A 22,899-nucleotide genomic window follows, 5' to 3' on the forward strand; every position below is an offset into this window, starting at 1 on the left:
TAAAACATCAACTTTCAAAATTCCATTTTGGCTTACTCCCAAGTATATCCCATCACAATAATGTTTGCCATGATTAAAAGTTACTCAGTGATATCCCTTCACCTAACAGTAGTCATAATACCATTCCTGATCCGTAAATTAACCACAATGCTTTAACATAGGCATAATACAAAAGTTATCTAATGAACAAGTGATATGGAGCATGAAATTGAACCAGCTGAGTGTTCCCTTTTTGTCCAGCAGGTGGCAGCACTGACATGTGTATTAAAGGTATTAAAGGGGAACTAACGACTCTAGGCCCTCTACCAGCAACACAATGTATTACCTTTATAGAAGTTTAATAGTCACATAAATGTGTTAAATAATTCAACGTTTCTATCACGTGGATTCTTTCCTTTCACTTACTATTACCACACATGTATAATATAGGTGGTAGGTTTACAGAAAAATGTCTATTGTGTATAAATCACAACATAAATGTGATGTGATGGCAATTCATGTTTTTTTATTTCTATTTTTTAGAATGTGTTATATCTACATAGTATCTAAGTAATATCTAAATCTACCAGCATATGGTTTGGGAGAGTGTTTGTGACTGCTGTTTCCTCAGATTGCTTTGAGGTCCTTTTGAACACAGGACAAAGTATCGTCTGGATACATATGTGGAAAAGCACGACTACACAAGGTACTGAGTTGTGCTTTAATGTTTTGCCCTTTGAGTGAAGAGGCTCGGGACTGTGGAGTTGGTGGGACTCCTCCATTTTTGAGTAGCTGCACAGGCCTGCAACTTAGGGTGTATTTTCTGCCGGCATTAGGTTTATTTTTTTGGGTAATGTGACTGGGATTCACAGTGTATGTACCGATTCATGGTACTGTTGGAACAATGCTCTGTTTGTCAGTTAGTCTGAAGTCCAAAAACCTGCCATTCTCTTATATTATTATATTTGCCTAATTAATGGAGGGTTACGATGGTTCACTTTACATGGTGTGTAGTGTAATTTACTTTAGTAGTGTTCAATGCTGATTGATCTAAGAGTATATAATCATCTTTTCCTATCTAAAATTCTTGAGAAAGTAGTTGCTAATCATGAACATTTACGAAGTAATGAACTATTTGAAAAGTTTCAGTCTGGCTTCAGAACTCATCATAGCACCGAAACAGCTCTTGTGAAGATCACTAATGATATTAATATGGCCTCAGATAATGTATTTGTGTCAGTACCTGTCCTGTTAGATCTCAGTGCTGCATTCGATACAGTTAATCACAATATTCTCCTAGAAAGACTTGAACATACTGTAGGGATTAAGGGAAAAGCATCAGACTGGTTTAAATCTTATCTGTCAGACAGATTCCAGTTTGTTCATGTTAATAATGAATCTTCTTCAAACTCTGGGGTCACTTGTGGAGTACCACAGGGTTCAGTACTTGAGGCCATTGTCTTTACTGTATATATGCTTCTGACTGGTAAAATTATCAGACAGCATGGGATTAATTTCCACTGTTATGCTGATGATACTCAGCTATATTTATCCATAAATAGTGATTAATCCAATCAATTACTTTGACTACAGGTCTGTCTTGATGACAGCAAAACCTGGATCACTTTAAATTTCCTTCTTTTAAATTCTAACAAGGCAGAAGATGTAATCTTTGGACCACAGTCCTCAAAAAATAAACTTCTTAATCAATCACTTGATCGGGATGGCATTAAATTGGCCACTGATGATAAAGTAAAAAAAAAAAAAAAAAAGGTTTTCCTCTCCACAGTCGCTTCATGCACTCTCAGTAAGAGGGATTGCTGCAAAGCCATCAACTATGCAGACGACTGTCCAATGTGGCTCTAGGAGCTTTCAGGAGTAGTGAATGCTGCTTGTCAAGACTTGATGCAATCTACTGGGTTTCTTTAGATAGGAAATGTTTTGATCCATCTGTATGATTTGATTGAATTTGACTTTGTAAAGTGCCATGAGATGACGTGTTTTAAATTCGGGCTATATAAATAAAATTGAATTGTGCTGTATCATTGATTCTTACAGCAGGTTCAATCCCCTGTATTAGAAATGGGTGACTGATTGTATCAAACATAGCACTGGGCTTATAACTCCTTTTTTTCAGGGTAGCTGATAGGGTACCTCAGCCATTTAGGATTTTTTTCACTTAAAAATGTACATATACATGTACTTTATCACTCTTCACCAATTAACCCCATCAAAGTTAATAGTACTTATTGCTCTAATCTAAGAAACCCGTGTTTAGTTATTTTGGTCTCAAGAGTAGTTATATGAATTTAAAACTTGCCATGATAAGTATATATCCCATGATTGTGATAAGTGAGTTTATAGAAAGTTCAGAGCTTTCATGTTTTGTTTTCAAACCTTTAACACTCTAAGAAAAAAACAACAGCTCAAATAAATGTCATGAGGAAGCTAATTAAGGTCTCATGCCAGTAGTCTTCTCAAGGGTGTAATTAGTGTGCAAGTGTGAATACAGGCTTCTCAGAATGTACCTTAGTGAACTGTCAACTGAAAAAAAATATTTCTAGTTAAACTTTTGTCCAAACATTGTTTTGTTTTTTTTCCAAGCCTACATTTGTATGCATTGAAGAAATTCTTGAATCTGGTACGAACATTTTAAATGTTGCACATTCAAAATATACGTCCACAGGCACCCTAGTCACATTCCTTAGATACAGAAAAAAGTAAAGCAGCAAAAAAGACAGGATCGCAATGGAGTAGTAATAGTGTTCTTGAAAGCTGCAAAAGCTAATTGTTTCAACTTGGGTTAAAAAGCATATTACAAAAAAAATTAAATATAAGGATAACAATGCCTTAACATTATGTTATTAAACATCCGCACTGTCAGAACACACTTTGTTCACCAGGTTTGTGGGTACAATCAGGATTCCAACTCTTGCGTTGTGTAAGAAAATTAGGCAGACACATACAGCATGCAGAACAGCAAACTACAATCCATAAATGAAAATACATTATTCAGGGAAAAAGGTAAGAACAGGGACAGTATGTGCAGGATAACTTTTTTTCTTTTTCCAGTAGCTGGCAATCCTGACTGTAAAGTGTTCATCGGAGACACAGCCTGGGGATAGACATTGACTCTGTGTCGGCTCGTTTTAGCCATTAGTGCTCTGTAGCGCTGACCTGAAGGTAAAAGTCTGAATAACCTGTGACCAGAATTAGATAGGTCAAGAGCAATATTAGCTGCCCTTTTACTGGCCCTGGACCTGCACAGGCCGTGCATGGATGGAAGATCAGCCCTGAAGATCCTCTCTGCAGCTCTAACTAGTTTGTTGCAGTTTGGACCTGTCAGGTTTTGTGAATGTACTAAACCACACAGAAAAGGACGAGCACAGGACAGACTGAATGATGGCATTGTACAAGATGAATAATATAACACCATTGCTGTGTTTTCTCTTTTCTTCTCTAACTAAAAAAGCCAAATCTTACAACCCTTTAAATTGTGAACAAAATTATGTTTTCTTCACGTAAAAATGCATTTTAGTCGTCACTACAGTGTAGTTCTAATAGCGTAGTTTTTGTGTAATCTGAAAGTTGTTGGTTTAATTCCAGCTTCTTCCTGTCACATGTCGATGTACACCTGGGCAAGGCACTTAGCGCCCAGCGTATTTGTGCATGAACGTGTGTGAGTTTGTGAGTGCGAGTGGATGAATGTAAAAGTGCTTTGAGAGATTGGTCTGGCTAAAACTGTGCCAGAAAAAAATCCGTCCATTTTCTTTCTGTTCCCTTGATAGATTTTGTTACTTTAAAATAGCTTTTGATTTTGGTTAAGCCTTAAAAACTGTTCTGCTTATAAAATTACATTATCCCAGCTAAAACTGTTTCTGCCATAAATAATGATATTGTCAAAACAAATATAAAGGCTATCTTTGTCAAAATCTCTAAACGGTTCACAATTTGTTGCTATTATCTATTATATATTTTCTCACATCATCGGCTGCTATCTTGCTCTACTATTAACTTGAATATTGCATTTCTTTTTTTTTTTATGTAATGTATGTATTTTTACCCAAATTTGCCCTATTATCAATGAAAAATGTCAAATTTTTTACCCATTGTGGTACATTCATTCTTTTTTGCTTTTGAATTTAACTTTAATTTGCTTTTTATTCCTATTACTTATAATCTGGTGTGTAACCTGTATATCCTGTTTATGTGTTTTTACCACTGTCACTTCTGAATTTCCCCATTGGGGCACAATATTGGTATTTCTACTCTGTTATTACTTGGGTAGACTTTGGGAGCTTTGTGGTTAACAAAACCAGTCAGAAGAAATGAAACATATGCTCTGAGACCTCTATTGAACCCTGGGGATATTAGCACTTCTCTATTACCATCAATTTAAATACTCATAGGGCTTTTCATAAAATGCGGTTGTTTACTCTAGTGGGATTCCTAAACCATTAGTAATTATTAAATCTGCTTTTTACTTTCTCTGAAGCTCTCTGGGGGTTTGTGTTGAAATTTATGTCAGTCTCCAGAAATCATTCTAATATTAATTTCATTTAAAAGGTCAAAAAGCTGAATAACAAACTGGAAAATACTACAAGCTTGTTTCAATTTAACACAAGCTATGTCCCCTTGTGTATGTACGCCTTCATAAAAAGTCAAGCCGCTGCTTATAAATCTGTTTAGACCAGGTGACAGGTATTTTATTCACTTGAACGCTTTAAAGCTATGTAGGTACAATTAAATATTTATTCAACCTCTAAAAGTGATGTGAGCAGCATACTAAATGGTACTGCTGGCAGTATCTATTTCAAATAAACTTAATTCTCTTGTATTTTTTTGCAAGTTACTGAATATTGTGGGTTGTAATCAAATGCTATTCATGTTTTTCTTGTCATAGTGCAAGAAACAAATAAACAGTAAAATCCATATCCAATTTGTCTGTAAGCTAAATGATCTGACACTCTGTCAGACACTGACACTGTTATTAACAACGCCAGAATGTGTCCTTTGTACCTTCTTATGTTCTGATTTATGTTTCCAGCAGCCAGCCTTGGATGCTGTCTTTAGACAGAGCTTCTTACGATGCGTTCACTGAGTGCATGATTTGTATATTATCCCTTTTGTTATGGTGATTGTACTGAAACAACAATTTCCCTCTGGGATTATTAAAAAGTTTCTGATTCTGATTCTGAAAAGCTGCTTTCAGGAGCGAAGTAGACCAGTTCATTGTTATCGTTTTGATCCGGGTTTTTTGCGCATGCGCAACGGACTGGTAGGCAAAAGGCGAACACAATGGCGGACGCAAACAAAGGAAACGACGAGTTCTCGACATATTTTTCTTCCTTAGACAACTTATCACAAGATCGTTTTAAGAGTAAGTTGATGGTAGATGGTATCAGATTGGCAGATCCACACAGCAAAAGCCTGAAGGGATGGAGCGAGTCTGTGAAATGCTGGCCAAGTGTTCCGTTTCGGACACAGACAGCGCCTCAGCAGACAGGAAGACCCGCCACCCGTAGGTTAAAAAAAACATTGTTCACTAAAGATTATTTTGGAGTTTTTGTCTTAGTAATCCTTTTCACAGACTCATGCCAGAGGGTTTGCATACATTGTACATGTACGTATATTATTACGAAACAAACGTTTACGTCTTGACTTAAGTATATATCCTAATTTTTAATTTATATAATGATTTAAGTAGAACAATGACCAGTGCAAAATGAAGTTGTATTTACCGGAGATGAAGTGTAGACTGCAAATTCTGTCGTGGTGCATTGGGATTGTCTGCCTGGGTCCTTCTTCATTGAAATTATCCATTTCTTTCGTCTTTCTTCATCCTTCGGTAAACGAAAGAAACATACATCCGACGATTCGGAATGCCTCTGTGTGCAACCGGGAGCACATCAAGTCGTAGGCATTGTTTAGATTCCAAAAATAAACTAACTAAAAGTACACTCTAATTCACCCGTTTTGTCATGATAGTAGATGAGAACAGTACTGTTTTTGCCTACCACCGTGACCCGGATGCAGCTCGTGACGTCACGAGTGAACTGGTCTATAGTGAAGGAGTGCAGCGGAGGAAAATCTTTTTTCAATCAAAATAGAAGAGAAAAATTGTTGGAGACTTGTTGACTTAAGATGATGTAAGGAATGCTTGTTATAGGGTTATGTGTGGCATTGAAAACAAGCTGTTTTAATTCAGCTCTTAAAAGGACTGGTAAATCATTCATCATATGTCCTCCTGTTGTAGCTCCAGAGCTGGTTCCCGCCAGCAGCCACCTCTGCACCATTCGGTGCTCTCTCTGCTCGGCCTCTTGCTCTGCTCTCCTGCTGCTACTGTCTGAGCACCAGAGCGGGGCAGGGCCAGCCACTTCCTCTGTCCCAACTGGTGCTCTCTCTGTCCTCCCTGAGCCTCCTCTCCTTACCTCTGTTGTATGGGTGATTCATCCCAGAGGCGGGATAACGGTTTCGGATCCTTGACAGATGGAAGTACAGTGGGAAGCGACCCCGATCCGGACCAACCGTAGCTCCTGGACTCCCCAAAATGAGACCATCTCTGGATGATCTGGTGGACCCAGGGACGCCGTTGTTCCACTTTCCACATTAAATAAATACAGCAACGTAATTTGCCCACTAAAATCCCGGTCCAGCCTGTTGAGTTGAACAGAACACAGGCAAGCAGATAAAAGTTCCTCACATTTGATGATGGAGTGAAGCGATTGAAGGGAATTGGAGTGTTGTCCCCATTGGCCACACAAATTTTTGGCAAACTGTCAAACAAGCAACAGCAAGCGATTCAGGCGAACATTTTGCTGGAATTGCGTTCGGTGTGAACGTATCAATATAGAGCAATAAATCCTTGACAATTTTGTTAAATCTTAAACCCTAAAACTGTTTTAAGTATCAGGGCAACATTTCTTTGTCATTTCAGTCTATGATTAACAAGAACTGTGATTCTTATGGACCTTTTTGGTTCTGAGGTAATGCCTGACAAAAAAGAATTGTGCAATAATTTTTAACATAAATATGGCAATAATACAAACAACTGACTGTCAGCTGAGTTGATTAAAGTACCACTACAACTGTTTAGAGAAAGCTTCACGCCCACTGTAAGGATTATCAATATATTATGAAGCTCAAACCCCTGAACATGTTAGGGATGAAAACTATGGTTCATATGAGATAATTAAAATGAAAACATCAGAAATCCCTGGAGAAAGCAAAGAGGATGGACATTAACTCTGCTTATGTCAAGAGGAATACTAAAGGAGGGGATTTTAAGCAGTCAACCACCTTGTGAGAAATCAGTGAACCTTGGTGCAGCTTTCGGTGAAAAAGGTATGTATAAAATTAAACAACTATTAATAGCTTTACTAGTAATTAAGCTACAATTTTTTAAAGACTGAAAAAGTAAAACTTGGTCAGTTCCTTGATCAAATATGTAAAAATAAAGTAATAAATAGCTAGGGTTTTCTTGAAAGAAAATCTGTGTGCTATTAGATATAATTATTTATAATTACTGAATGTGTCCTATAAGATTTTGGTTTGATCGTTTGTCTTTTGTTCTTTTCAGTTTTCTAAAGGTAACCTCTTCAAGATCGTGTCAGAGATGAATCAAAGCAGAGTAACTGACTTCATACTAACTGGATTTCCTGGGCTTCATCAGGAATATTATGGTCTTGTGTCATTTGTTTTATTCTTAGTGTATTTCGTAACAGTGGTGGCAAATGTTACAGTTTTTTTCTTATTTGCAACTAACCGGAGTCTTCACAAACCCATGTACTACATCATTTTAAATGTGTCCGCATGTGATCTTCTCTTTAGCACAACAACTTTACCTAAAATCATCAGCAGGTACTGGTTTCAATCGGGGAGAATTTCCTTTAATGGTTGTTTTGTCCAGATGTACTTTGTTCACTATTTGGGTTCAGTAAATTCTTTTATTTTCTTACTGATGGCTTTTGACAGGTACTGTGCTATCTGTCATCCTCTCCGATACACGACTATCATTAAAAAATGCACAATTCACATTCTCAGCGTGACTGCATGGATTGTTGGTATTGGAGCCCCATTAGCATTAGTGATTAGAGCATATCCTCTTCCTTATTGTGGATCAAATGTCATCAATCAATGTTTCTGTGATCATATTGGAATAACAGTTCTGGCCTGCACTGACAGGGCCCCTTATTCTTTTCCTGCTTTTGTGAGTGCAATGATTACACTGTTAGGACCTCTGGCATTCATAGTTTTTTCATATGGCTCAATATTTATAGAAATAAGTAAGGTAGCTGATTCAAAAAGTTGTGTGAAGTCTCTGTCAACATGTAGTACTCAATTGATAATAATCTCATTGTACTATGTGCCTCGATGCTTTGTGTATTTTGCTATCCAGGTTGGTATTACATTTAGTGCTGGTTTGCGAATAGTAATTATAATGCTTTATAGCCTTGTCCCTCCAATGATAAACCCGCTCATATATTGCCTACGAGCTAAAGACATTAGGCAGTGTTTGATTAAACAATTCTACATAACAACTGGATGTCAAAAAGCTCAAGTTTTCAGCAGTCAGTAACTGACAGATCATTACATTGATTTAATATCACCCATTTGTTCTTATGTTGAAAGATTTCTTATTGGAAACTCTGCCCTAGAAATGAGTAACTGTTTTTAAAATAAAAAGAGAACAGTAAACATTGGCTTGTTTTCTCCGATAAGTCTTGTCTATTTCTGCTACTTAAAAGTGGGGCTAAAAACATTTGTATGTCTTCTAGTGTATGATTGCTTTTTTTTTACATTGACCTCAAAATATCATGTTTTTTGCTCATAAATATATTAGAAAAAAACTGGTAATTCCTCGTCTTTAAAATCTATTGGACAAATGAGAGCATTGATTATAAGTTATCCTTTTGTCTTCAAAGATACCATACTGAAAGCCCTATCCTAAAAATCAACAAAAAAAAGTTAAGTGAGCGCAAGATCAGTAAACAGTGGCTTGTTTCTTTTTGTTTGTTTCCAAAAAGTAGATGTGAAAAATCACTTTTGATTGACTTCACCCATGTCCAATTTAATCATATAATAAATACAGCAGTTTGGTTAAGAGATAATTTTATTAGAGAACATTATTGAACGAAAGGCATTGTAAAGAGCACGGAAAATGCCAAATGAGTCAAATCATGATCTGTGGTTGTTGGGTGTTTTGAGCTCATAACGCTGCTCCTGAGCTCTTGTTTGCATTTTTGGTCCTAAACTACAATCAATGATAGTAGCCTTCATAGTTAAATAAATTTCAATTTAAACAAGGGTTAGGTTAAAAAATATTCTAAAACTATGACATAGCACAGAGGCTGTATAATTTTTAATATGAAATTGGGTCCCACAATCAGAGAGAACAATCTGTAAATGTACACACCCACATTATATATATATATATATATATATATATATATATATATATATATATATATATATATATATATATATATATATATATATATATACACCTTGCATAATATGATTCAAAATTATCGTCATTCAGCTATATATGTATAAAATGTCAATAGTATTCTCTCGCTTGGCTTGATTCACATTTGAATTTAAGCGACATCCCATTCTTAATATTAAATCAGAAAGGAATTTTTTTTACCAATCTGTATAATCGGACCCAATCGGTATAATCTGATTGAATTTGACTTTGGAAAGTGCCTTGAGATGACATGTTTCATGAATTGGTGCTAAATAAAATTTTATTGAATGGTTTTGCAGATATGATGGCTTAATCTCTCATGGGAAAGCTGTCCACAACTTATTGGAATGTGTTTATGGGAATCACTGACCATTCTTCTATAAGCACAATCATGTTGGAAGAGGAAGGCCCCATCTCCAAACTGTTCCCACAAACTCAGAAGAATGGAAATGTCCAAAATCTCTTGGTATGCTACACCATGCAGAGTTCCTTTCACTTTCACTAAGGGACCAGATTCAGTTCCTGAAGAACAGCCCCACACCAGATTGTATTTTACTAGCCATGTTGACATTAAATTTACTGCTGATAGTTTGGATAGTAATTATAAAGCATTATAGCGTTGGCCCTCTTCAGAAAAGCCAGAAAAGCCAGTCAGAGTATAATGCATGGCAATCCTGGTAGAAAACTTATTTGAGAAGAAAAGAGAGTCAGGGGGGAAATATCTTCCAGTAAGATAATGACACTAAACCCACAGCCAGCGAATACAAGGCAATTTATAGTTTTCTCATATTGCACAATACATCTGGCTCTAAGTGGGCCTCTGGTAATAAAGTGAAAAAAAAAACAAAAAAAAAAAAAATTGTTATTTTTTACCAGGACATGTCATTTAAATCCCATTACAAACAGGTTTCTAGAGTTTCCTTTTTTCACCTCCAGAATATTGTCAAAATTAGAACTATACTGTCCAAGCCTGGCTCTGAAAAAAATAGTCCATGCTGTTGTTTCTTCAAGGTGGGACAATTGTAATTCTTTACTATTAGGAAGTCCACAAATTGCAGTTAACAGCCTGTGAGGGAGACACCCTGCCTACTTTTAAGACCAGGTCCTTTTGATAAAGCTTCACCCTGAGCTATCTCTGTAGTTATTATCCTGCAATAGGCTTGCGCTGCCAGACGACATTAAGACCTATTTCCCTCAATCAGCTGAATTATCATACTATTCTCCAACTTTGCATCACTGCTGTTATTTCAACTTTTAACTTGATGTTCTCTCAAATTTTCTCTTCATGTTAGCTGGATCTGGCCTGGCATTCTGTGAATCTGTGACAACATCACAGCTCAGCTGCTGGGTGTAACGGTTAAGCTATTGCTATCAACAACATCCTATAGATGATGCCGCTGGCCCTGTGTCTCAGAGTCTAACCTTGTTACCCCTCTCCTAGATATAGCTATTACCTGAGACTTTAGTGCTAATAACTCCATGTGCTTTGTTTCATCCTCTTTACATGAAAACTGGCTCAGAGCCTATCTACTTAACTGTGAGTTTTTCGAAGACACAGCCACCTGTGATGGTAGTCTGCCATTGCCCTCTCTAATATAGAAAGTCTTCCTGGATCAGTGCTTCTGTATACTTTCGGTGTGTGTATGCTCTGGAGGAGGGAGACGGGTTTGGGAGCCTCAGGATCACATCGCTTCTTGTGGATGACGTGGTTTTGTTGGCTTCTTCGAGCCATGACCTCCAATCTGGAGCGGTTAGCTGCCGAATGTGAAAAGGCTGGGATGACAGTCAGCACCTCTAAGTTAGAGAGGAGCTGACTCTCATCCCAGCCTCAGGCCATGGTCCTTGATGGAAAAAAAGTGGACCGCCCCTCTGGGATGGGGGTAAGTCTCTGCCACAAGCAAAGGAGTTTAAGGAGCTTAATGTTTTGATCATGAGTGATGGTAGGATGGAACAACAGATGGACAGAAAGATTGGGGTTGCAATCTACAGTAATGCAGGTGCTGCCCTGGTCTGTTGTGGTGAAGAAAGAGCTGAGCCAAAAAGTAATTTACCAGTTAATCTACTTACCAACCCTCACCTTAGGTCTTGAGGTTTGGATCATGACCAAAATAATGAGATCCTGGATAAAAGCGGTTGAAATTAGCTTCCTGGGCTCAGCCTTAATGATAGGATGAGGAGCTGTTATCTGCGGGGAGCTCAAAGTAGAGCCACTGCTTCTCCTCATCAAAAGGTGACAGTTGAGGTGGTTTGGGTATCTGATCAGGATGCCCCCTGGGCACCTCCCTTTGGGAGGTTTCTGGGCATGTCCCACTGGGAGACGACCCCGGGGAGGACCCAGAACTTGCAGAAGGGGCTATATAACCCATCTGGCCTTGAAACACCTGAGACCTTCGTATTGTTCTGTTCACAGCATTCCTCTCAATTTTTTAAACGAGGTTTTTAGTGCTATAGGTCCATGGATTTAGAATATTGTTAACACCTCTCTTTCCCTTGGTTGTGTTCCAGCTGGTTTTAAACCAGCAGTAGTCAACCCTCTCCTCTTCTACTGTTTTCTTACACTTTAGACCAATATCCAAATAGCCTTATCTTTGTCGACATTTAGAGAAGATGGTTTTCATTCAGCTGCAAGAGCACCTACAGCTTTATGATATTCATGAGAAGTTTCAGTTTAGTTTTAGTGCCCTGTCCACACAAAAATGGGTTTGACTATAAATTAAAAGCTTTTTATTCAGATAAGGGGTCCTGTCCAGACGAAGCAGCCATGAAATCAACAATATTTGAAACCTGCTCACAGAGTGGGTAAGACTGAATCCGCCCTTAGCAATGGCTTCTTCTGGACACCCCTATCCGTACACCAGGCTACACATTGGCACAACTGCAAATGTGAGCCAACGTAGACCTCACCACTCTCTTAACATGCATCCGTTACCCAACAATGGTGGACTTTGAAGATGGGGTTGTGTTTTAGACAGTTAGCAATTTGTTATGAATTTTACAATAAAGCATTCTGCACCTTTACTGTATTTGTGTGGACTGCCTTATCATCGTCGGTACACACAAATGCCTCTTTTCTCTCTCCTGTGTTTGTTGTGCTTACCCTGCTCTTCTTACTTCTTCTTTCTTCTTTATGTCTTTGGCAGTGTTATCCTGCCACTCCCTGGCATGCCATAGGTATTACAGCTCATCCATATGGTTTCATCTTTATGCTCAAACCTTTTGTGTGGGCATGCATTATTTGGCTCCATGGGGATGTAGCCTAGGTCTTGTCACAGCACTGAAACTATGTTTCTCAAGGTGTACAATGAATTACTTTAATTTGCTGATTTAGCTGTTTTAGTTCTTCTTGATCTTACTGCTGCTGCTGACACAGTAGATCTTTTTAAGCATTTTAATATCAGTCTGTTGTATAAAAGGCACAGCCATTCATACAACAGACTTAGGTTTTACATAACCAAAAGTTTCTATGCTCAATTGGGACAGTTTATCCCACTGATCCTCTATTGCTCTTCTTAAACAGGTATACCAGAAGGTTGTTTATTGAGTCCAATTTATCTGTACCTTCATTTTACAGAAAATTAAGGTGTCCTCCTTTTTATGTGCATGACATTGAGATTTATCTCCCATTAAAATCCAACAGATCCAAATTGGCGAAGGGTTTGCTCAAGTGCTTTTCAGATGTGGGATCATGGATGGATATGAACTTTATTTAATCAGGCAGGTCTAACTCCAATCCCCAAGTGAAGATCTCGGGGATTGGAGTCAGACATGCCGGTTTTAGATCTGTTCCTGCTCCAATGCATCTGATCCAAAAAAAGGATTTAAGTTCTCAGTCTGTCATCAAGGTCTGCAAATTAGGTTCTGCTGCGTTGAACCAGGACAACACCTAAAACATCCAGGACACTGACCGGTGACTGACTATGGACACTTGATTTAAATGATTAAAACCTCAAAAAGTTCAAACGTTCTATGCCCTATATACAGTCTTGGAGTGACCACAAAAGGCAAATGAATAAGCAGGGTTGTAAAGGTACCTCTGAGTGCATCAGGTGCAGTCATTCTACTCTACTTCAACCCAGTCTTTCACGGTACTTGCTTAGACTTAGACAACTTTATTTGTCATTTTGTATGTACAGAGTGCATACAAAACAAAACTTCGCTGCATACAGCTTGTGAATTACAGTATAAAGTGCAGCAGTGATTGCTGAGTGCCATCTAGAATTTTAGAAGTTCTTCCCTGACTACTGAAAGAATTAGACAAGCTCTGAGAATTCCAGTACCAGGTAAGTGCAAGAACGCACCAGGCAAGTTTGAATAAAATACAGGTGTATTTCAAAAGAGCTCAGTAAAATTCCATGCAAGTTCTAAAAAGCAACATGTACGTTCCATTAAAGTTCCAACCAAGTTCTAGAAAGTGCCTGGTAAGTTGAGAGAAAATCCTGTAAAGCTCCTTGCAAGTTACTGAAGATTATGGTTTGCAAAATTTTGTGGTATATATGTTTTTTTTTTCTGTGTGTAAACAAATACACAGTAAAAAAAAAAAGCATCCAAATTGTATGTCACTCTCATGTTGTTCTTATGTTTTGGTTTATGTTTCCAGCAGCCAAGGGACCCTGTCTTTAGACGAGATAGGCCTATCAGTAGGATGAATTATTGTTTTTTTAGAGCAATAAATTCTATACATTTCTTTATACCCTAAACTTGTTCAATGAATAGTTAGTAAATAATTGTATATATTAAATCACAGATATTTTTATCAATTCATCTGTTAGTCTTAATCGTCTCAGTCTATAATGTGCATACATTTTTACCTAACATATTACCACACTATTAAAAGTGATCTGTCAGCTCAGGTAATTAAGGTACTACTAAGACTTTCTTGAGAGATCATCAACATGTTATGAAAACCTAACCCTTGATCTTGTTAGGGATGAAAACTGTCATCCCTATAAGACAAATAAAAATAAAACATCAGAAGTCCCTAGAGCAAGCAAAGAGGATGGATGTTAAGTCTGCCTCCATCAAGAGAAATACTGAAGGAGGGGATTTTAAGCAGCCAACATCCTAGTGAGAACTCATAGAACCTTTGTGCACCTTTTTGTGAAAGGTAGGCTGTGTGTAAAATTAAACTTAACATTTACTTTACTATTACAGCTTTACTTATATTTAAGCTACATTTTAACTTTTTTTAAAAACAAAGAAAGCATAAAACTTAGGAAATTTTTGTAAATGTAATGGAATACATACTTAGGGGTGTCTTGAAAGAAAAACAGTAAACAAGTAGCAGGATATCAAAATTGACATGGTTAATTATAGTATATAACTACCATAATGATAGCATAATAATTTGTAGATTTTTGTGATATTATATATAATTACTGCTCATACATAAATATTTCTTGTAAGATTAGTTATAGTTTTCTCTATTGTATTTTATGCTTTTAATTTTTTTTTAAAGGTAATTTCTTCAAGATCATATCAGAGATGAATCAAAGCAGAATAACTGACTTCATACTAACTGGATTTCCTGGACTTCATCAGGGATATTATGGTCTTGTGTCATTTGTTTTATTCTTAGTGTATTTCGTAACAGTGGTGGCAAATGTTACAGTTTTTTTCCTATTTGCAACTAACCGGAGTCTTCACAAACCCATGTACTACATCATTTTAAATGTGTCCGCATGTGATCTTCTCTTTAGCACAACAACTTTACCTAAAATCATCAGCAGGTACTGGTTTCAATCGGGGAGAATTTCCTTTAATGGTTGTTTTGTCCAAATGTACTTTGTTCACTATTTGGGTTCAGTAAATTCCTTTATTTTCTTACTGATGGCTCTTGATCGGTACTGTGCTATCTGTCATCCTCTCCGATACACGACTATCATTAAAAAATGCACAATTCACATTCTCAGTGTGACTGCATGGATTGTTGGTATTGGAGCCCCATTAGCATTAGTGATTAGAGCATATCCTCTTCCTTATTGTGGATCAAATGTCATCAATCACTGTTTCTGTGATCATATTGGAATAACAGTTCTGGCCTGCACTGACAGAAGCCCTTATTCCTTTACTGCTTTTGTGGGAGCAATGCTTACACTGTTAGGACCTCTGGCATTCATAGTTTTTTCATACGGCTCAATATTTGTAGAAATAAGTAAGGTAGCAGATTCAAAAAGTTGTGTGAAGTCTCTGTCAACATGTAGTACTCAATTGATAATAATCTCATTGTACTATGTGCCCCGATGTTTTGTGTACCTAGCTAGCCAGGTCGGCATCACATTTAGTGCTGGTTTGCGAATAGTAATTATAATGCTTTATAGCCTTGTCCCTCCAATGATAAACCCGCTCATATATTGCCTACGAGCTAAAGACATCAGGCAGTGTTTGATTAAACAATTCTACATAACAACTGGACGTCAAAAAGCTCAGGTTTCAGCAGTCAGTAACTGACAGATCATTACATTGATTTAATATCACCCATTTGTTTTTATGTTGAAAGATTTCTTATTGGAAACCCTGCCCTAGAAATGAGTAACTGTTTTTAAAATAAAAAGAGAACGTAAACATTGGCTTGTTTTCTCCAATAAGTCCTTTATATTTTTGTTACTTAAAAACAGGGCTAAGAACATATGTAAATGTGTTTTCTAGTGTTTGATTGCTTTTTGTTTTCTCCAGTATTGACCTCAAAATGTGTCATACGTTGTGCTAGGAAACTGTAACTGAAAAAACAAACAAACTTTACGAGTCATATTCCTTAAAATCAAAATGACAGTTCAGTGCATTAATTATAAATAATCTTCTTGCCTTCAATGATACCATACTGAAAGCTCTATCCTGGAAATCTATTTAAAAAAGAAGTAAAATGAGCACAAGATTAGTAAACAGTGGATGGTTTTTTTTTGTTCATCACTCCTGTAAACTGCCAAACTCAGACTCGTCACTCAGATTGCCAGATGGAGAAGCGCTGTTCTCCATCTGGGTCAAAGCGCCAGCCAACGGGGGATGGGTTCCACATTTAGTGGAGACCTGAGATGTCCCAGGAGAGGGGGTAGCCCAAACCCAACCTGACAAAAAGACAAACAGAAAACCAGGTGCACATCCCACCCTAGTGCCCTCACATGCAAACACTAACCCATAAAAAGAAAGGAGAAGCGTGATTCATCACTCCTGAAAACGCGCCTCCACTGCTCTTGAGTCCAGGGCTTCACATTGCGCTTTGCACTCCATGTGCTGATACATGGCTTGGATGCAGGTGTCAGGAAGCTCTGCACGCACTGTTCATGACCTAATCTTAAGGCCACACCATGTTAGGAGGTCTGCAGAGATCGACTCTGCGGAAAGTTTGTGATCTCTGTGCTCCATTGGCCTCAGCATCCACAGCCCCCTCTCTCTCAGTTTACCACCTCTGTGGGGATTACTTTCAGCAGCAGGGACTGAGAAACCGGTTAGAGACAAGGGGACGATGGATTGTGCTAAATCCAGGGATATCACTGAGCAAAACCCGTCTGTCTCCTAGTTATTCGAGACTGGGACAAAATTTCACTTTCTTGCAGGACAGCCCGAAGCATGCACCAAAAGCAACGCTCGAGTGATTTAAGGGGAAACATTTAAGTCTGTTGAAATGGTATAACCAAAGTTTACACCTCAATCCAATTGAAAGTCTTTGGTTAGACTTGAAGTCTGCTGTTCACAAGTGAAAGAAATGAAGAAGCTGGAGTAGTTTTGCCATGAGGGTATAAGCAAGCTCAGAGACGTATCCATAGTGACATCCAGCTGTAGATGTTGCAAAATGTGATTCTACAAAGTATTGACTATATGAGAGGTTAACAGTTATCCATCAGGCATGCAAGTTTTCTCTTGTATCATGAGGGTCTTTACATGGCATGAAGGTGTATGTTTTTACAATATGCTGAATTTAATAACACGACATTGTGCCACTTGTATTGAATACAGACTGAAGTTTTATCACACATTATTAAACTTTGGCATATTTATAAAATATAACAAAACAGGAAACTATTAGGTTACTGAATGTAAACAAAAAAGATGACTTGAGTAAAATATGAGTGAAGGACTTGAAATCCTCATAAAAGCATCATGTTACAAAATTTTTGGCCGTAATGCCCTTCGCTTTTTTGTCACACATTCTTGCCTTCCAAACACATTGATAAGTTTTGGTTGAGAATTTGACGCTGTCCCACCATGCAGCATGGCTGGTCAGGTGATATTTAGGCGATAACTTTAATATTTAAAAACAGCGCCACATCAAAGTAATCATAAATATCAAAGCAAATATTAAGGAATAAAAACCAGTTATATCCTGAGATACAGGCTAGACCTAAAATAAATCACTGTTCAGCTTTATTTAAGATGTCATAAAGCCTTATTTTGTTTTTTTGTTCCTGCAAAGCACTTTGCATTATCTTTGTACTGAAATGTGCTATACAAATAAATTTGCCTTGCCTTTGCTGTGCTCCAATTTTCTGCTTCTCACCTCATGCTCTTGTCCCTTCTCATTTGTCCCTCCCTCCTCCTCACTCCTTACTCCTATGACTGCCATTATCCAGTCAGCTCGATGACCTTGACTAACACTGGCCTCCTTAGCTTTCAAATTAAGTTGGTTTTGTAGCCGCGCCGTCTGGATGGGAACCCCTATCTGATCAAGAAGTTAGCAACTAAACCCCAGCTTTGTATGGATGGAGCCTATTTCTTTGACAACTGTCATGGTCTAGCTCCTCTTAACTATGAGCAGCGACACCTTTTTTGAATGGCGGCCGCACTACAACACAAAAAGAAGGTCTGTCTAACAAAACATCATCACTTAAACTGATGGAAAACCTTTTAATCTAATAAACCGTCATTTGGCAATAATTGTGTCAATTGTTTGCATCCTTATTATGCATGCTAAGTTTTTTTTGTTTTGTTATTTTGGCCTATTTGTTTGTTTGTCACAATAAAAAAAATACATCATCAAAGTTGTAGGCACGTTCTGTAAAATAAAAGGCGCGCACTCTAAAACAATCCATTTTAATTCCTGATTCTGAGACAATAGTACATGAAAAGTGGTAAATACTTTTGCAAGGCACTGTCATCTTTTTATGGTTTTGGAAGCATAGCTATTGGAATTGGAAGACCTGCTCCATGCTGTTGAAAAACCAGCAGATATCTGAGCCTCCTTAGCTTCGTTGAGAAAATTTTATGAATTGTTTTTAGCAACCAGCTGATCAGATCCATCGTTTTCGATTCGGATGATTTGCAGAAAAAGACTCTGTGAGAGTTACACAGCAAGCAGACAGAGAGGCATGCAGGAGAGGTCCAGGGGAGGAGAGGTGCAGAAGAGTGTCCGCCTTCGCAGAGAACAGGGGAAAAAAAACTAAAGAGCAGAAATCAGATGTGCACCATGAACTTGATCTCAGCGGAGCCGTGGGGCAGATGCGATGCATGACCTTGATTATTACAGATCAGGGAGACGTGGTGGGGAGCAGACACCAGACAGGCACAGAATCATGACGATATGCTAAACGCCATCCTAGCAAAAACATTTCAGTGTTCCCTTTGACTCCTGTCTTAATTTTAGAGAGGACTAACCCATTTTTACTGCAGGCTTTTAAAGTTGTTGTAAATCATGAGGTGGGTAAATTTGGCTTCAGAAAGTAAAGACCCTGCTTAATTTAACCAGGGGATTTTAAACCAGTGGTCTCAAACTCAAATCCTTCAGATGTGTCCCTTGCCTTGTACACCTGAATCAAATAGATAAACTATCTAACTAGCATGCAGTCAAGCTTTGCAGGGCTCTGCTAATGAGCTCTTGCTAGAGTCAGGTGTGTTGAAGCACACACGTCTAAAAGCTGTAAGATAAAGGACTGGAGTGTGAGACCACTGTTTTGAACATTAACCTCTGTCTATGCTGCGGAGCTAGAGATGCAACTGGTTGAAACTAACCTCTGTACAGGCTTTAACTTATTAGACATGAATTACTTACCTCTGCTGTAAATAAAACATAGACCTGTTCTCAATTGGGATGCCCTACTGAATTGTATTTGACCTGTTAGATTTCAAAGCTGCATTTGGCCAGTTAGAATATTTTCTAACAGATCCTCAAGGACTGCAGGGCTCTACTAGTTACAGGACTAGGCTCATTTAGATCATATTTCTCTGACATATTTCAGTTTGTTTGTATTAATAACAAACCTTCTCCATGCACCAGAGTTAATTATGGAAAACCACAGGGTTCGTTGCTTGGGCTAATTCGCTTTATTAAGCATATGCTTCCACTTAGTAAACTTATCAAACAGCATTGGATTAATTTCTATTTTTATGCTGGTGATCATTAGCTATATTTATCCATAAAGACTAATAAACCAATTGGTTAGTTAAACTACAGTTGTGTCTTGAAAACATAGAAACCAGGATTACTTTTAATCACTTTTCTTTTACTAGACAGAACCTGCCGTCTTTTAGTAATCCATTAGTCTGTAGCATTAACTTGGTCCCCACCAATAAATGCAAACAACCTCTGTCTCATCTTTGTTCAGGACATGCCATTTAAACTCCACATTAAACAGGTTTTGGGGTCATTTTTCTTTCACCTCTGCAATATTGCTACAATTTTAAACAGCTTGTCCCAGAGTAACTTAGAACAACTAGTCCCTGAATTGTGTACCTCAAGGCTAGACTATTGCATTCCTTTACTATTGGGAAATTATTCAATTTGTTCAAAATGCTGCTGTGGGAGTTGTGCTGAAAATTAAAAGCAAACTTTATATTTCTCCACTTTTACCTTCTGTTCATTGGCTGCCTAATAAATTCTGAATATATGTATCTTTCTTACAAAGACAGCCATTAAAAATCAACTTCCTTCATGTATCTATGCATTCATCCACCCATTTGTAGACTGTATTGATAGCATGGATTGAATTGTAATGTGTGTAAATAAAATGGAATCTTTGTGACTGAGCTCAACTGACAACATATGTCTGCTTATAAATTTAATTATTAATTTTGTAAAGAGCCTTGCAATTACCGTAGATGTCTTAATTGATGTTGAATTAAGTTAACTGAGAATTTGTATTTGGTGGTAAACGCCAGGTATTTGAGGCTGGAAAGCCTCATAGGCATCATTCTAATCTTTAGCTCCCTCCACAGATTAGCTATCATATTTAAATTGGGATTCGGTCTCAGACACTTAAAAATGTTAAAATAATTTCCAGTCAGAACAAACCTGTTGGTAAAATTAAAAGATTATTTTTTGATAATCGGACAGGGTATGGAAAAGGTTAGCCTTAACTTTATTTAGCCAGAGAAAAGCGATTACTGTTTTTGTGCTTCACCATATCGATTGGTCCGCCATGGTCATGTTTATAATAATTTGCAATATTTGAGTTGCAATGGTTATTTTATTTTGGTTTCAGGTTGTCTGGACTCAATGGATGCAGCCTGTGATTGAATAGGAGGAAACCTATAATTAGAATTAACTGCTGCTCCATAAAGCCTTATTATGCTTTGTGTGGCTCTATGTAGTATCTATCAGGAGTCAAAAATTTATAGATCAGAGAAATACCAACACATTTATGCTCTCAAAGCCAAGAATAATTTATTGAGAAATGCTGACTTGGAATAATTTGTATTGATGATTGAGTAATCCTATTAAATGGAATAATAATGTGTTGACTTCCTCAAAAAGTGACAATGGGGTGAGATTAAGGAAACAAAATCAGCCAAGAATATTGTTCGAATTATCGTTACTTTCATTTAAAAAGAAGAAGAATATGCTGCATTATGACTCATAAAATGTGTTTACTCATAACTAATCCATCATAGGATCATAGGGATGGCACCTGTGCTTCATTTGATGAAAAAAAAGAAAATCCTCCAAGGAGTTAGAGATGATTAGACAGTTATTTCCCCTTAACCAGTGTCATAAAGCAAGTAAGTTTAAGCAGTCAGCAAACATGTGAGACATCATATTTCCTGCTACTCTGTTCGTGAAAGGTAGTTGTATGCTTTAAAGTGTTTCTTTAACATCATGTCACAGAATCAAAGCAGAGTGACAGAATTCATTCTTGTTGGTTTTCCTGGACTTCACCGAGAATATTATGGTCTTGTATCGTTTGTTTTATTCTTAGTGTATGCGATAACTGTGATAGCAAATGCTACAGTTTTTTTCTTATTTGTAACTAACCGCAGTCTTCACAAACCCATGTATTACATCATTTTAAATGTGTCTGTATGCGACTTTCTCTTTAGCACAACAACTTTACCTAAAATCATCAGCAGGTACTGGTTTCAATCAGGGAGCATTTCCTTCATTGGTTGTTTTGTCCAAATGTGCTTTGTTCACTATTTGGGCTCGGTAAATTCTTTTATTTTCTCGCTGATGGCTTTTGACAGGTACTGTGCTATCTGTCATCCTCTCCGGTATATAACTGTTCTTAAAAGCTCAACAGTCCACATTCTCAGTGTGACTGCATGGAGCATAGCTATTATAGTCCCTCTTATATTAGCCATCAGAGCATATCCTCTTCCCTATTGTGCATCAAATATAATCAATCATTGTTATTATGATCATATTGGAATAACACTTTTGGCGTGCACAGACAGAACCCTATATTCTTTTCCTGCATTTACAAGTGCAATGATCATACTGCTTTTACCCCTTTCATTTATAGTTTTCTCATATTGTGCTATACTTATAGCAGTAAGTAAGGTAGCAGATTCCAAAAATTGTGTAAAGTCTCTGTCAACTTGTAGTACTCAATTGATAATAATCTCACTTTATTATGTACCCCGCTGTTTTGTGTATTTAACTAGCCATGTTGGCATTCAATTTAGTACTGATGTGCGAGTAGTAATTATTATGCTTTATAGCCTTGGTCCCCCAATGGTAAACCCACTCATTTACTGCTTAAGAACCAAAGACATCAGAGAGTGTTTGGTGAAACAGTTCTGCATAAGTACTGGACACCCAAAAGCTCAAGTGTCAGTGGTTACCAACTGAAAGATAAGTGGATTTATTTTTTGTTAACCTTTTGTTTTCATGTCCAAAGATGTCCCATCAGAAGCCCTATCCTGAAAATGGATGGATTATTTCAAATAAAAAGAGCACAATGACAATAAACTGTGGATTTCTAAGAGGTCTCACAAATTTCAGTTAGTTATAACTTCCATAAACATGTATCCTAGCATTTGCCTGTTAATCATTTGACCATGGAAAATGCATAATTATTTTGCTCAGAAAAGTAACTATAAAAACTTGTAATCCATAGCCTCTAAAAAACCATTTTGTTTGTTATAAAATACAAGGTTAATAATCTTTGTCTGCATAAAGGAAAAACAAATTCGTTACAAAGCAGGGATTATGCTAATGTGTTTTAATGTTATATTTTTATTAAATGAGTAAAATCCTGGATTAAAGCAAAAAAACATTACAAAAACAAATCTGGCATTTTGGGATC

General features: G+C 37.3%; 3 protein-coding genes across 3 annotated transcripts; all 3 read left to right on the forward strand.

The window, feature by feature from the left end:
• Nucleotides 1-7,570: 7,570 nt before the first annotated feature.
• LOC105922806 (olfactory receptor 6B1) lies at nucleotides 7,571-10,142 on the forward strand. Its single transcript, XM_036150167.1, has 2 exons — nucleotides 7,571-8,490; nucleotides 10,082-10,142. Exons 1-2 carry the CDS (start codon nucleotides 7,595-7,597, stop codon nucleotides 10,140-10,142), a joined length of 957 nt encoding a protein of 318 aa, XP_036006060.1. The 5' UTR covers nucleotides 7,571-7,594.
• Nucleotides 10,143-15,274: 5,132 nt separating this feature from the next.
• On the forward strand, nucleotides 15,275-15,954 carry LOC118556581 (olfactory receptor 6B1-like). The gene has a single exon (XM_036149974.1). It carries the CDS (start codon nucleotides 15,275-15,277, stop codon nucleotides 15,893-15,895), a length of 621 nt encoding a protein of 206 aa, XP_036005867.1. The 3' UTR covers nucleotides 15,896-15,954.
• Nucleotides 15,955-21,470: 5,516 nt separating this feature from the next.
• Nucleotides 21,471-22,442, forward strand: LOC118566776 (olfactory receptor 52B2-like). The gene has a single exon (XM_036150168.1). It carries the CDS (start codon nucleotides 21,471-21,473, stop codon nucleotides 22,440-22,442), a length of 972 nt encoding a protein of 323 aa, XP_036006061.1.
• Nucleotides 22,443-22,899: the final 457 nt, after the last annotated feature.

The sequence above is a fragment of the Fundulus heteroclitus genome, chromosome 18, assembly GCF_011125445.2.
Source record: "Fundulus heteroclitus isolate FHET01 chromosome 18, MU-UCD_Fhet_4.1, whole genome shotgun sequence".
NCBI classification, from domain to species: Eukaryota; Metazoa; Chordata; class Actinopteri; order Cyprinodontiformes; family Fundulidae; genus Fundulus; species Fundulus heteroclitus.